Source organism: Triticum dicoccoides, chromosome 6A (assembly GCF_002162155.2).
Source record: "Triticum dicoccoides isolate Atlit2015 ecotype Zavitan chromosome 6A, WEW_v2.0, whole genome shotgun sequence".
Classification (NCBI taxonomy): Eukaryota; Viridiplantae; Streptophyta; class Magnoliopsida; order Poales; family Poaceae; genus Triticum; species Triticum dicoccoides.
The window spans coordinates 628,742,463-628,758,994 of NC_041390.1; the positions used below are offsets into that span (position 1 = coordinate 628,742,463).

Sequence of the window (16,532 nt, forward strand, 5' to 3'; positions counted from 1 at the left end):
CACTGCCATAAGACCACTACTCCACAAAGGTCATTGTTTCCAAAGATAGGGGCGGAGCCAGGATTTGAGGTTGGGGGGGGGGGGCAATTAGCAACACACAAGAAGCAAAAAAAAAATCTAGCATTGCAAAGATGATACTAATTTTTCATGGTTCGGTACAGACCATACGGTCAATCAAACAATGCAAAGAAGTTACATCTCTATTAGTTTGAAATTGGATTTGCGACAACCAAGAAGATCAAATATGTCTATAATTTCATCAGAACTAAACTTTGACGCTAGATCCTTCTCGATGTAGATTATCATACAATGCGAAGAAAATCATCACCCATTGTACTTCGAAGACGAGTCTTGACAAGTTTCATAGCTGAAAATGCTCTCTCTACTGTTGCAGTCGACACCGGGAGAGTTATTACTAATCGTAATAACCTGTCGATCATTGGATACATAGATGATTTACCTGTTTTGACCAGACCATGTGCCAAAGCTGCAAGTGATGGTAACATTTTCAGTTCTTGATGGTTGCATGTGTCAAGTTGAAAATGTGGTAGCTGACACTCCAATTGAGCTCTTTCTTGAGAAGAAAAATCTACAGGATATAATTTTTCAACTAGCGTGCATATTCTTGATCTGTCAAATGTGTCACGTCTTGGATCCAATGATGCATAAAGGCTTAAAAGCTCTGTCGCTTGAAGACTGAAACGATCATCTAACTCTGTCAATTGTTGGTCTATGGCAACATTAAATACATCCATTTTGTAGTGATGGAGTGTTGTGGTGTTGTCATGCTTGTTTCTGGATTTGGTCACATCAACATACCTAATAATATATATAAGAATTAGTTTCACTAGATAATAAATATGTAACATAATCTTAAGTACAGAGTTGGGAAAAGGTGCATACTTGTAACGCCCTCGATGCGGCTATATCTCCTACGTGTCGAAGCACGACTTAGAGGCATAACCGCATTGAAAGCAATGTCGCAAGTAAGGCAATCTTCACAATATCCTATGTAATATAGATAATAAAGGGAAAGGTACATAGTTGGCTTACACTCGCCATGTTAAACAAAGTACATAAAGAGTATTACATCAACCAATCACACATGGCCCGTCTACGGTGCCAAAATAAAAGACCAACCCAACATGCGACACGGCCCCGATCGCCCCAACTGGGCATCACTACTGATCATCAGAAAGACACATAGTAACGGCGTGAGTCCTCGTCGAACTCCCACTTGAGCTCAAGCGCGTCATCTGGAACGTAGTCATCAGGCCCTGCATCTGGTTTGGAAGTAATCTGTGAGCCACAGGTGAAGGGTTTCATAGTAATTTCAAAAAAATTCCTACGCACACGCAAGATCATGGTGATGCATAGCAACGAGAGGGGGAGTATGATCTACGTACCTAGTAGATCGACAACGGAAGCGTTTGGTTGATGTAGTCGTACGTCTTCACGGCCCGACCGATCAAGCACCGAAACTACGGCACCTCCGAGTTCTAGCACACGTTCAGCTCGATGACGATCCCCAGACTCCGATCCAGCAAAGTGTCGGGGAAGAGTTCCGTCAGCACGACGGCGTGGTGACGATCTTGATGTACTACTGCTGCAGGGCTTCGCCTAAGCACCGCTACAATATTATCGAGGACTATGGTGGCTGGGGGCGCCGCACATGGCTAAGGAATAGATCATGTGGATCAACTTGTGTGTCTCTAGGGTGCCCCTGCCTCCGTATATAAAGGACTAAAGGGGGGAAGGCTGGCCGGCCAAGGAGGGCGCGCCAGGAGAGTCCTACTCCCTCTGGGAGTAGGATCCCCCCCCCCCAATCCTAGTTGGAATAGGATTCGTGGAGGGGGGAAAAGAAAGAGAGGGGCCGGCCCCCTTTCCTTGTCCTATTCGGACCAAGGGAGGGGAGGGGCGCGCGGCCCATGTAGGGCTGCCTCTTCTCTTTTCCACTAAGGCCCATCATGGCCCATATAGCTCCCGGGGGGTTCCGGTAACCTCCCGGTACTCCGGTAAAATCCCGATTTCACCCGGAACACTTCCGGTATCCAAACATAGGCTTCCAATATATCAATCTTTATGTCTCGACCATTTCGAGACTCCTCGTCATGTCCGTGATCAAATTCGGGACTCCGAACAAACTTCGGTACATCAAAATGCATAAACTCATAATATAACTGTCATCGTAACCTTAAGCGTGCGGACCCTACGGGTTCAAGAACAATGTAGACATGACCGAGACACGTCTCCGGTCAATAACCAATAGCGGGACCTGGATGCCCATATTGGCTCCTACATATTCTACGAAGATCTTTATCGGTCAGACCGCATAACAACATATGTTGTTCCCTTTGTCATTAGTATGTTACTTGCCCGAGATTCGATCGTCGGTATTCCAATACCTAGTTCAATCTCATTACCGGCAAGTCTCTTTACTCGTTCTGTAATACATCATCCCGCAACTAACTCATTAGTTGCAATGCTTGCAAGGCTTAAGTGATGTGCATTACCGAGAGGGCCCAGAGATACCTCTCCGACAATCAAAGTGACAAAACCTAATCTCGAAATACGCCAACCCAACATGTACCTTTGGAGACACCTGTAGTACTCCTTTATAATCACCCAGTTACGTTGTGACGTTTGGTAGCACCCAAAGTGTTCCTCTGGTAAACGGGAGTTGCATAATCTCATAGTTATAGGAACATGTATAAGTCATGAAGAAAGCAATAGCAACATACTAAACGGTCGGGTGCTAAGCTAATGGAATGGGTCATGTCAATCAGATCATTCACTTAATGATGTGATCCCGTTAATCAAATAACAACTCATTGTTCATGGTTAGGAAACATAACCATCTTTGATTAACGAGCTAGTCAAGTAGAGGCATACTAGTGACGCTTTGTTTGTCTATGTATTCACACATGTATTATGTTTCCGGTTAATACAATTCTAGCATGAATAATAAACATTTATCATGATATAAGGAAATAAATAATAACTTTATTATTGCCTCTAGGGCATATTTCCTTCAGTCTCCCACTGGCACTAGAGTCAATAATCTAGATTACACAGTAATGATTCTCACACCCATGGAGCCTTGGTGCTGATCATGTTTTGCTCGTGGAAGAGGCTTAGTCAACGGGTCTGCAACATTCAGATCCGTATGTATCTTGCAAATCTCTATGTCTCCCACCTGGACTAGATCCCGGATGGAATTGAAGCGTCTCTTGATGTGCTTGGTTCTCTTGTGAAATCTGGATTCCTTTGCCAAGGCAATTGCACCAGTATTGTCACAAAAGATTTTCATTGGACCCGATGTACTAAGGTATGACACCTAGATCGGATATGAACTCCTTCATCCAGACTCCTTCATTTGCTGCTTCTGAAGCAGCTATGTACTCCGCTTCACATGTAGATCCCTCTACAATGCTTTGTTTAGAACTGCACCAACTGACAGCTCCACCGTTTAATGTAAACACGTATCCGGTTTGCGATTTAGAATCGTCCGGATCAGTGTCAAAGCTTGCATCAATGTAACCTTTTACGATGAGCTCTTTGTCACCTCCATATATGAGAAACATATCCTTAGTCCTTTTCAGGTATTTCAGGATGTTCTTGACCGCTGTCCAGTGATCCACTCCTGGATTACTTTGGTACCTCCCTGCTAGACTTATAGCAAGGCACACATCAGGTCTGGTACACAACATTGCATACATGATAGAGCCTATGGTTGAAGCATAGGGAACATCTTTCATATTCTCTCTATCTTCTGCAGTGGTCGGGCATTGAGTCTTACTCAACTTCATACCTTGTAACACAGGCAAGAACCCTTTCTTTGCTTGATCCATTTTGAACTTCTTCAAAATTTTGTCAAGGTACGTGGTTTGTGAAAGTCCAATTAAGTGTCTTGATCTATCTCTATAGATTTTAATGCCTAATATGTAAGCAGCTTCACCGAGGTCTTTCATTGAAAAACTTTTATTCAAGTATCCCTTTATGCTATCCAGAAATTCTACATCATTTCCAATTAGTAATATGTCATCCACATATAATATCAGAAATGCTACAGAGCTCCCACTCACTTTCTTGTAAATACAGGCTTCTCCAAAAGTCTGTATAAAACCAAATGCTTTGATCACACTATCAAAACGTTTATACCAACTCCGAGAGGCTTGCACCAGTCCATAAATGGATCGCTGGAGCTTGCACACTTTGTTAGCTCCCTTTGGATCGACAAAACCTTCTGGTTGCATCATATACAACTCTTCTTCCAGAAATCCATTTGGGAATGCAGTTTTGACATCCATCTGCCAAATTTCATAGTCATAAAATGCGGCAATTGCTAACATGATTCAGACAGACTTAAGCATCGCTACGGGTGAGAAGGTCTCATCGTAGTCAATCCCTTGAACTTGCCGAAAACCTTTTGCGACAAGTCGAACTTTGTAGACAGTAATATTACCGTCAGCGTCAGTCTTCTTCTTAAAGATCCATTTATTCTCAATTGCTTGCCGATCATCGGGCAAGTTAACCAAAGTCCATACTTTGTTCTCATACATGGATCCCATCTCAGATTTCATGGCTTCAAGCCACTTTGCGGAATCTGGGCTCACCATCGCTTCTTCATAGTTTGTAGGTTCATCATGATCTAGTAGCATGACTTCCAGAACGGGATTACCGTACCACTCTGGCGCGGATCTTACTCTGGTTGATCTACGGTGTTCACTAGTATCTTGTTCTGAAGTTTCATGATCATTATCATTAGCTTCCTCACTAACTGGTGTAGGTGTCACAGAAACAGTTTTCTGTGATGTACTACTTTCCAATAAGGGAGCAGGTACAGTTACCTCGTCAAGTTCTACTTTCCTCCCACTCACTTCTTTCGAGAGAAACTCCTTCTCTAGAAAGTTTCCGAATTTAGCAACAAAAGTCTTGCCTTCGGATCTGTGATAGAAGGTGTATCCAATAGTCTCCTTTGGATATCCTATGAAGACACATTTCTCCGATTTGGGTTCGAGCTTATCAGGTTGAAGCTTTTTCACATAAGCATCACGGCCCCAAACTTTCAGAAACGACAACTTTGGTTTCTTGCCAAACCACAGTTCATAAGGCGTCGTCTCAACGGATTTTGATGGTGCCCTATTTAACATGAATGCGGCCGTCTCTAGAGCGTATCCCCAAAACGATAGCGGTAAATCAGTAAGAGACATCATTGATCACACCATATCTAGTAAAGTACGATTACGACGTTCGGACACACTATTACGCTGTGGTGTTCCGGGTGGCGTGAGTTGCGAAACTATTTCACAATTTTTCAAATGTACACCAAACTTGTAACTCAAATATTCTCCTCCACGATCAGATCGTAGGAACTTTATTTTCTTATTACGATGATTTTCAACTTCACTCTGAAATTCTTTGAACTTTTCAAACGTTTCAGACTTATGTTTCATTAAGTAGATATACCCATATCTGCTCAAATCATCTGTGAAGGTGAGAAAATAACGATATCCGCCACGAGCCTCAATATTCATCGGACCACATACATCTGTATGTATGATTTCCAACAAATCTGTTGCTCTCTCCATAGTACCGGAGAACGGTGTTTTAGTCATCTTGCCCATGAGGCACGGTTCGCAAGTACCAAGTGATTCATAATCAAGTGGTTCCAAAAGTCCATCAGTATGGAGTTTCTTCATGCACTTTACACCGATATGACCTAAACGGCAGTGCCACAAATATGTTGCACTATCATTATCAACTCTGCATCTTTTGGCTTCAACATTATGAATATGTGTGTTACTACTATCGAGATCCAACAAGAATAGACCACTCTTCAAGGGTGCATGACCATAAAAGATATTACTCATATAAATAGAACAACCATTATTCTCTGATTTAAATGAATAACCGTCTCGCATCAAACAAGATCCAGAAATAATGTTCATGCTTAACGCTGGCACCAAATAACAATTATTTAGGTCTAATATTAATCCCGAAGGTAGATGTAGAGGTAGCGTGCCGACCGCGATCACATCGACTTTGGAACCGTTTCCCACACGCATCGTCACCTCGTCCTTAGCTAATCTTTGCTTAATCCGTAGTCCCTGTTTCGAGTTGCAAATATTAGCAACAGAACCAGTATCAAATACCCAGGTGCTACTGCGAGCATTAGTAAGGTACACATCAATAACATGTATATCACATATACCTTTGTTCACCTTGCCATCCTTCTTATCCGCCAAATACTTGGGGCAGTTCCGCTTCCAGTGACCAGTCTGCTTGCAATAGAAACACTCAGTTTCAGGCTTAGGTCTAGGTTTGGATTTCTTCTCTTGAGTAGCAACTTGCTTGCCATTCTTTTTGAAGTTTCCCTTCTTCTTCCCTTTGCCCTTTTTCTTGAAACTAGTGGTCTTGTTAACCATCAACACTTGATGCTCCTTCTTGATTTTTACCTCCGCAGCTTTCAGCATTGCGAAGAGCTCGGGAATAGTCTTATTCATCCCTTGCATATTATAGTTCATCACGAAGCTCTTGTAGCTTGGTGGCAGTGATTGGAGAATTCTTTCAATGACGCAATCATCTGGAAGATTAACTCCCAATTGAATCAAGTGATTATTATACCCAGACATTTTGAGTATATGCTCATTGACAGAACTGTTCTCCTCCATCTTGCAGCTATATAACTTATTGGAGACTTCATATCTCTCAATCTGGGCATTTGCTTGAAATATTAACTTCAACCCCTGGAACATCTCATATGCTCCATGATGTTCAAAACGTCGTTGAAGTCCCGATTCTAAGCCGTAAAGCATGGCACACTGAACTATCGAGTAGTCATCAGCTTTGCTCTGCCAGACGTTCATAACATCCGGTGTTGCTCCTGCAGCAGGCCTGGCACCCAGCGGTGCTTCCAGGACGTAATTCTTCTGTGCAGCAATGAGGATAATCCTCAAGTTACGGACCCAGTCCGTGTAATTGCTACCATCATATTTCAACTTTGCTTTCTCCAGAAACGCATTAAAATTCAACGGAACAACAGCACGAGCCATCTATCTACAAACAAGCATAAACAAGCAAGATACTTATCAGGTACTAAGTTTCATGATAAATTTAAGTTCAGTTAATTTACTTAAAGAACTCCCACTTAGATAGATATCCCTCTAATCCTCTAAGTGATTACATGATCCAAATCAACTAAACCATGTCCGACCATCACGTGAGATGGAGTAGTTTCATTGGTGAACATCATTATGTTGATCATATCTACTATATGATTCACGCTCGACCTTTCGGTCTCCGTGTTCCGAGGCCATATCTGTATATGCTTGGCTCGTTAAGTATAACCTGAGTATTCCGCGTGTGCAACTGTTTTGCACCCGTTGTATTTGAACGTAGAGCCTATCACACCCGATCATCACGTGGTGTCTCAGCACGAAGAACTTTCGCAACGGTGCATACTTAGGGAGAACACTACTTGATAATTTAGTGAGAGATCATCTTATAATGCTACCGTCAATCAAAGCAAGATAAGATGCATAAAAGATAAACATCACATGCAATCAATATAAGTGATATGATATGGCCATCATCATCTTGTGCTTGTGATCTCCATCTCCGAAGCATCGTCGTGATCACCATCGTCACCAGCGCGACACCTTGATCTTCATCGTAGCATCGTTGTCGTCTCGCCGAGCTTGTGCTTCCACGACTATCGCTACCGTTTAGTGATAAAGTAAAGCACTACAGTACGATTGCATTGCATACAATAAAGCGACAACCATATGGCTCCTGCCAGTTGCCGATAACTCGGTTACAAAACATGATCATCTCATACAATAAAATTCAGCATCATGTCTTGACCATATCACATCACAACATGCCCTGCAAAAACAAGTTAGACATCCTCTACTTTGTTGTTGCAAGTTTTACGTGGCTGCTACGGGCTTAAGCAAGAACCAATCTTACCTACGCATCAAAACCACAATGATAGTTTGTCAAGTTGGTGCTGTTTTAACCTTCGCAAGGACCGGGCGTAGCCACACTCAGTTCAACTAAAGTTGAAGAAACTGTCACCCACAAGCCACCTCTGTGCAAAGCACGTCGGGAGAACCGGTCTCGCGTAAGCGTACGCGTAATATCGGTCTGGGCCGCTTCATCCAACAATACCGCCGAACCAAAGTATGACATGCTGGTAAGCAGTATGACTTATATCGCCCACAACTCACTTGTGTTCTACTCGTGCATATAACATCAACATATAAAACCTAGGCTCGGATGCCACTTAAGGGTTTCGTAGTAATTTCAAAAAAATTCCTACGCACACGCAAGATCATGGTGATGCATAGCAACGAGAGGGGGAGTATGATCTACGTACCTAGTAGATCGACAACGGAAGCGTTTGTTGATGTAGTCGTACGTCTTCACGGCCCGACCGATCAAGCACCGAAACTACGGCACCTCCGAGTTCTAGCACACGTTCAGCTCGATGACGATCCCCGGACTCCGATCCAGCAAAGTGTCGGGGAAGAGTTCCATCAGCACGACGGCGTGGTGACGATCTTGATGTACTACTGCTGCAGGGCTTCGCCTAAGCACCGCTACAATATTATCGAGGACTATGGTGGCTGGGGGCGCCGCACATGGCTAAGGAATAGATCACGTGGATCAACTTGTGTGTCTCTGGGGTGCCCCTGCCTCCGTATATAAAGGACTAAAGGGGGGAAGGCTGGCCGGCCAAGGAGGGCGCGCCAGGAGAGTCCTACTCCCTCTGGGAGTAGGATCCCCCCCCCCCCCCAATCCTAGTTGGAATAGGATTCGTGGAGGGGGGAAAAGAGAGAGAGGGGCCAGCCCCCTTTCCTTGTCCTATTCGGACCAAGGGAGGGGAGGGGTGCGCGGCCCATGTAGGGCTACCTCTTCTCTTTTCCACTAAGGCCCATCATGGACCATATAGCTCCCAGGGGGTTCCGGTAACCTCCCGGTACTCCGGTAAAATCCCGATTTCACCCGGAACACTTCCGGTATCCAAACATAGGCTTCCAATATATCAATCTTTATGTCTCGACCATTTCGAGACTCCTCGTCATGTCCGTGATCAAATCCGGGACTCTGAACAAACTTCGGTACATTAAAATGCATAAACTCATAATATAACTGTCATCGTAACCTTAAGCGTGCAGACCCTACGGGTTCGAGAACAATGTAGACATGACCGAGACACGTCTCCGGTCAATAACCAATAGCGGGACCTGGATGCCCATATTGGCTCCTACATATTCTACGAAGATCTTTATCGGTCAGACCGCATAACAACATACGTTGTTCCCTTTGTCATCAGTATGTTACTTGCCCGAGATTCAATCGTCGGTATTCCAATACCTAGTTCAATCTCATTACCGGCAAGTCTCTTTACTCGTTCTGTAATACATCATCCCGCAACTAACTCATTAGTTGCAATGCTTGCAAGGCTTAAGTGATGTGCATTACCGAGAGGGCCCAGAGATACCTCTCCGACAATCGAAGTGACAAAACCTAATCTCGAAATACGCCAACCCAACATGTACCTTTGGAGACACCTGTAGTACTCCTTTATAATCACCCAGTTACGTTGTGACGTTTGGTAGCACCCAAAGTGTTCCTCTGGTAAACGGGAGTTGCATAATCTCATAGTTATAGGAACATGTATAAGTCATGAAGAAAGCAATAGCAACATACTAAACGATCGGGTGCTAAGCTAATGGAATGGGTCATGTCAATCAGATCATTCACTTAATGATGTGATCCTGTTAATCAAATAACAACTCATTGTTCATGGTTAGGAAACATAACCATCTTTGATTAACGAGCTAGTCAAGTAGAGGCATACTAGTGACGCTTTGTTTGTCTATGTATTCACACATGTATTATGTTTCCGGTTAATACAATTCTAGCGTGAATAATAAACATTTGTCATGATATAAGGAAATAAATAATAACTTTATTATTGCCTCTAGGGCATATTTCCTTCAACAGGGACTCAGCAATCTCTCACCCTCGTGATCAAGACTATTTAAGCTTATAGGTAAGGCAAGGTAAATATGTGGAGCTGCAGCAAGTGACTAGCATATATGGTGGCTAACCTGTTCGCAAAAGAGAGCGAGGAAAGAAGGCAAAGCGCGAACGCATAACTAGAGAACAACCTGCGGCAAGCATTACTCCAACACCGTGTTCACTTCCCGGACTCTGCCGAGAAGAGACCATCACGGTAACTCACACAGTTGATTCATTTTAATTAAGTTAAGGTTCAAGTTATCTACAACCGGACATTAACAAATTTCCATCTGCCCATAACCGCGGGCACGGCTTTCGAAAGTTCAAATCCCTGCAGGGGAGTCCCAACTTAGCCCATGACAAGCTCTCACGGTCAACGAAGGATATACCTTCTCCCGAGACATTCCGATCAGACTCGGTATCCCAGTTCTACAAGGCACTTCGACAAGTTAAAACAAATCCAGCAACACCGCCCGAATGTGCCGACAAATCCCGATAGGAGCTGCACATATCTCGTTCTCAAGGCACACTCAGATGAACACTACGTACAACTAAAATCAAACCTCGAGTTGCCCTGAGGTGGCGCTGCAAGTGGCTCTGTTTGGACCAACACTCAGAGGAGCACTGGCCCGGGGGGTTTAAATAAGATGACCCTCAGGCTCCGGAAACCCAAGGGAAAAGAGGCTAGGTGGCAAATGGTAAAACCAAGGTTGGGCATTACTGGAAAAGCTTTATTCAAGGCAAACTGTCAAGGGGTTCCCATTATCACCCAACCGCGTAAGGAACACAAAATCCGGGAACATAACACCAATATGACGGAAACTAGGGCGGCAAGAGTGGAACAAAACACTAGGCGAGAGGCCGAGCCTTCCACCCTTTACCAAGTATATAGATGCATGAAGATAACAAGATAATATAGTGATATCCCAACAAGTAAATAATGTTCCAACAAGGAACGGTCTCCAATCTTCACCTGCAACTAGCAATGCTATAAGAGGGGCTGAGCAAAGCGGTAACATAGCCAATCAATGGTTTGCTAGGACATGGTGGGTTAGAGGTTTGACATGGCAATTTGGGAGGCATGATAAGCTAGTGGTAGGCATCGTAGCATAGGCATAGCAAAAGAGCGAGCATCTAGCAAAGCAAAGATAGAAGTGATTTCGAGGGTGTGATCATCTTGCCTGCAAAGTTGTCAGAGTTGACTGGATCCTCGAAAGCAAACTCAACGGGCTCCTCGTTAGCGAACTCGTCTCCCGGCTCTACCCAAACAAGACAAACAAGCAAAAAGGACACAATCAACCACGTGCAAAGCTCAAACACAAGATGCAAACAAGGTATGCTATGCGGGATGCGATAGGTGATGCATATGCAAGATTTGACAAGGAATGAATGAACCTGCCCTCAACTTGGAAATCTAAATGTGCCACTGGAAAGGTGGGATGATTTTGCTTGAAACAATATAAAGATCACCAGAATCGGAGACACGGTTTGGAAATGGCAAGCAATTCAAATATGGCACCGGTCTGCGATATATAGCAAGTAGCCATCTAAATGCAACAAGTTAAACATGCTACAGCACTCAAACATGGCAACAAAACACATGGAAGGGATCCATTCATGATGCCTAACAAAAGATGAACACTGAGCTACGGCCAATTCATCCATTAACAGGTTCAAACAAGCATGGCAAAAGTGCAATTGGTAAACAGGTTTCAGACTTAGTGAAATTAACACTTGTCTGGAATTTCAGATCAGGTAGCACACTTTGGAGCAAGAAAACTAGATGCTACAGGTACTGAACATGGCAAAGTAAAGCATGGCATGGAGCTACTCAAAGAGCTTAACAAAAGTCCCTAAGTGACCTTGAGCCAAAAGGGATCAAAAAATACAATTGCAAGCGTGTGAACATGGCAAAAACATAAACAGATCACAGACTTAGTGAAAAACTGAAGCATGCAAATCAGATATCAAGTAGGCATGTTTACGAGCTCGATGCACTCACTACAGAGCATGTCATGACAATCTAAGCATACACCCATCAAGAATACACATAATACAAGCTAGACATGGCAAGAACAATAATATAGCATGCACGGATCAACTACAACATCCTCGGCAAAATCGCTAACAAGTAGACAATCTGCCCAGATTCACGAGATAGCAAAAGTAGAGCTTGATTGACTCAAGCTAGGGTACTCCATAATTGCAAACAAAGACATGGATGGATAGAGCACTACAAGATTAACAAATCATCCTTACTGATCATCCTCAAAAGAGGCACGGATCACTAGAAAACAACATGAACATATGGCATATTGATAAAAACAGACCAAGGACTTAGTGGAATTGCTAAGTCCCTGAAATCAGCATTAACGAATGCACCACTTTGCAAGCTTGTGCTAGTCACCACACACATCACAAAAATACATGGATGGCACCTCTGGAAAGATGACAAAGCATATAACAAAACATATGTAGAGCTCAGGGGCATATCATGCACACAATAAACATGGCAAAAATGACAAATAGCTATTTGGAGCAGCAGATCTGACAATTATCCCAAATAGCACTCTTCCAACAGCATTTCGGGCATCAAGATGAACTCAAATAAAAATGATGCAATGAGATAAAATGATGTACTCTCTGAGACGAATATTTTGATATGATATATGCCCAAAGCATGATCCGAGGTGGCCGCGATGATGGGGAGGCGCGGCAGGGCCGGGCGTCGCCGGAGCTCCGGGCGGCGGCGCGCGGCGAGTCGGCGGCAATGGCGGCGGTGGTCGGCGCGGGTCTCCGGGCGGCGGCGCGGGAGCTGAGGCGGCGGGGCGGCGAGAGGAGGCGGGCGCCGAGCGGCTGGGCCGCGGGGCCTGCCCCGGGCCGCGCGGGCCGGTGCGGTCGACGGCGATGTGGGCGCCTCGGGCACCACGTGGCATCCCCGGAGTGGCCGGCGGGGAAGCGGACAATGTCCGACCTGCGGTTTTTGTCCGACAGCGGCGGGTGGAGGTGGATCTAGGGTTTGGGGAAGAAGGACCCTTGGATTTCGGAGGGGGGCTATTTATAGGCATACAGGGAGCTACGAGTGTCCAAATGAGGTGCGGTTTTCGGCCACGCGATCGTGATTGAACGCTCTAGATGATGGAGAGGGTTTTGGTGGGTTTGGGGTTAAAATGGAGGGGTGTTGGGCTGCAACACACAAGAGGCCTTTTCGGTCCCTCGGTTAACCGTTGGAGCATCAAACGAAGTCCAAATGATACGAAACTTGACAGGCGGTCTACCGGTAGTAAACCAAGGCCGCTTGGCAAGTCTCGGTCCAATCCGGAAATGCTTAATCCCGACACACGAAAGAAAGGTAGAAATGACCACCGGAGGAGAACGGAACGCCGGAATGCAAAACGGACAACGGGGAAAATGCTCGGATGCATGAGACGAACACGTATGCAAATGCAATGCACATGATGACATGATATGAGATGCATGGCAACGACAACAACACACGGAGACAAAAAAACCAAACCCGAGGAAATAAAATAACTTAACGCCGGAAACAGCAAGAGTTGGATTACATATTAGGTAAATCATATCCGGGGTGTTACAATACTTGCGATTAAAATCCGGAATATCAATCTCGTGCTTCAGGCAAAAAGAATTAACCTCTTCAAGAAGAGATTCCCAACCATTTTCTCTTAAGTCACCAAGCAGCACCTTTGTGTTGGACACACAATCCAAAGCATTCGAAATATCCAAAGATTTAGTTTGCAGTCTTACACACAACACATCAGTGGTCTTCATGATTTTTTCCATTAGGTGCAGAATAAACACAAAATCAAATGAGATGAGAATCCTAAGAGCACCAACAACATCTCCTCGAAAAAATTGTGAGACCGAACGATCACTTGCTATACTTCTTAAAACAGAAACAGAAGCAGCAAACATCTTTCTTAAGCTTTGGATTGATTTATAGTGGGAGCTCCATCTAGTGTCTCCTGCTCTTTGTAAAGAGCCTAACTGATTTGCCCCTCGGCCAGTATCTAGTTCTCCTAGTTCGATCTCTCGTTCAATTTGAGTTGCCTGGTTTGCTAGCAACTCATCGTTGCGTTTGGAAGAAGCACTAACAACATTGACTATAAAGTTTTCATGCTGAAAGAAGTTGTGTACCTCATGCAACTCTCTGGATGCCGCAACAAGAGCTAACTGCACCTGATGAGCCATACAATGAATGTAGTATGCATACGGACACTCCCGAAGAATAAGAGCCTTCAATCCATTCCACTCTCCCCTCATGTTGCTAGCCCCAACATATGCTTGGCCCCTGATATCTTGCACATTCAGGTTATTGAAAGCTAGAACATCAAGTATCTTGTCTTTGAGAGTTGTTGCAGCAGTATCTTTAACATGCACTACATCAAGAAAGCACTCTGTAATAATTGATTCTTCATTGGCAAATCTAATAACGACCGCCATCTGCTCTTTTTTGGATTCATCCCTAGCTTCATCAACCATTATACAAAACTTGTGATTGCCAATTTCTTCTTTAATTGATTTCTGTACTTTACGAGCAATTATGCTTACAAATTATTTCTGGACTTCTCCGCAAGTGCTTTGCATTTCTTGGAGAATTTTCTAACACCACTTCATTGACCTCTTTATTATACGACGCCAGAATCTTGAGCATCTCAATAAAATTACCTCGGTTTTTAGATCCTGGAGATTCATCATGGCCTCTAAAGGGATACGCTTGAAATGCTAACCACCTGTAGATGCAACAATTGCTTAGTATAGAATTTACAAGTAACAAGTCCACTTGGAACATAATAGATATAGAAATCATGCTTACCTGGTGGCATCAATTGTAGTCTTGAGTCTTAGTCCCGCATCTGCCACTCTTTTCTCACATTGCTTCAACATTACCTTGTCTATATGAGACATGCTATTCTTAAGATTTTCAAAACATCTAACATCAAAGTAATGAGCTGAGTTAGGATCACAACCCATGTGAGTTAGAAAAGCACATTCTTTCCCATTATTGACCTTTATCCAGTTTTGGAATCCCTTGACTGCGAATGTATCTGAGCCACACCTTCCAATTGGCTTTTTGGAAAAGAGGAAACAAGGCAAGCAGTATGCCCTATGTGTGTCAGTTGAATACTCCAACCAAAAATGGTTTGTAAACCAATCTTTCTGGAATCGACGGCGATGAGTACCCATTCCAGCAAATGGGTATTCCTCTGGTTGTAGGATCGGTTGATATGCGCCCTCAAATATATAAAAACGTCGAGCTTCGTCTTGCTTGTCAGGAGGGAGTTGCCAAATTTGAAGATGTTTGTCGGGGTCTCTTAATCTGTTTCTGTTGTTACAACTGTCTCTTGATGTGGACCTTCTACAGATGTTGAAATATTCTGATCAAGAGTGTTACTCTGTCCACTACTTTATCCTTGTTCGGCTGTGTTGGAATCATCAACACCGGTAGTAGTATGTTCAGGTTGGGAGCCAGGGCAGGAGCTTGATCCAACCTTCTCAAAAAAAAGAAAGCATTGTCTTCCTCTTCATGACTACACAAACACAAAAATACAGATCGGTGACAACAGACAATAAATCCAAACAAAAGAACAGACCTAATTTGTGTCATGCCAAATTTGCAGTACATGTTTGTGAGGATAAACAAGATATTAGTTCCCCTAATTTCCCTGATCCCATTTAACCTAAGTACCTAACTCAAGAATTTCTGCAGTACGGATCAGTTCGCCGGCATACAAATTACATAGCATGAATTAAAGAAGACTCACTTGCAGGTTCGGCCGTCTGCGCCGCCGGAGCCAGCGCTGATTGGAGTCGCAGGAGGGACGAGGGAGAGGGAGAGACCAAGAGATGCGTCCCGTTTTGTCGTGCGTGCGTGAGTCGATCGATTCCTATTCAGTAGGAGACCTCAGACCTGCCTCTTTGTCTTCCGTGTAGGGCCAGTGGGCAAAACATATGCTACTGGGCTTGAGATCACTGTTGGGGGGGCTAATTAGTTCTAACTAGTCCCGATCGAACAAAAATTGCGCTATACAATGTTGGTTCGACACGCACGTTGGGGGGGGGGTTGCGTGGCCCCCGCTCGTCCCCCCGTAGCTCCACCCCTGTCCAAGGCGGTGCCTCCAAGAAGGTAACGACATAAATGTCGCCGCCGCCCGCTCCAATGGAGATTTGGTTTTCACCCAGAACACCAAACAGTTTTGACAGTAGATGGACTTAGCTCCGCGATGTGCCTTCAGGAAGGAATACAATGCTCAAGAACATCGCCAGCACCGGCACCAAAGAAGGTGCAAGACTTTCGCCTGGAGGATCTACTCCATCGCCGGGCCTCACATGAAGCAACGGCATAGGAACATAGCAAGTTGCGCAGAAGGCATCGTTGCCAACCGTGTGCGTGCGTCAATCGATTCCTATTCCGTAGGAGACCTCATACCTGCCTCGTTATCTTCCGTGTTGGGCTAGTGGGCAAAACATATGCTACT

General features: G+C 44.3%; 1 protein-coding gene across 1 annotated transcript in view; it reads right to left on the reverse strand.

Annotated features, from left to right (window-relative positions):
• Window positions 1-16,532, reverse strand: part of LOC119316186 (probable LRR receptor-like serine/threonine-protein kinase At3g47570) — a 27,049-nt gene that overhangs the window by 9,143 nt on the left and 1,374 nt on the right. Inside the window, exons 2-4 of the mRNA XM_037590515.1 lie at window positions 14,870-14,986; window positions 14,675-14,786; window positions 14,191-14,577 (exon numbers count right to left, since the gene is read on the reverse strand). Of these exons, the coding sequence (XP_037446412.1) occupies window positions 14,191-14,577; window positions 14,675-14,786; window positions 14,870-14,986 (616 nt within the window). The remainder of the gene's footprint in view (window positions 1-14,190; window positions 14,578-14,674; window positions 14,787-14,869; window positions 14,987-16,532) is intronic.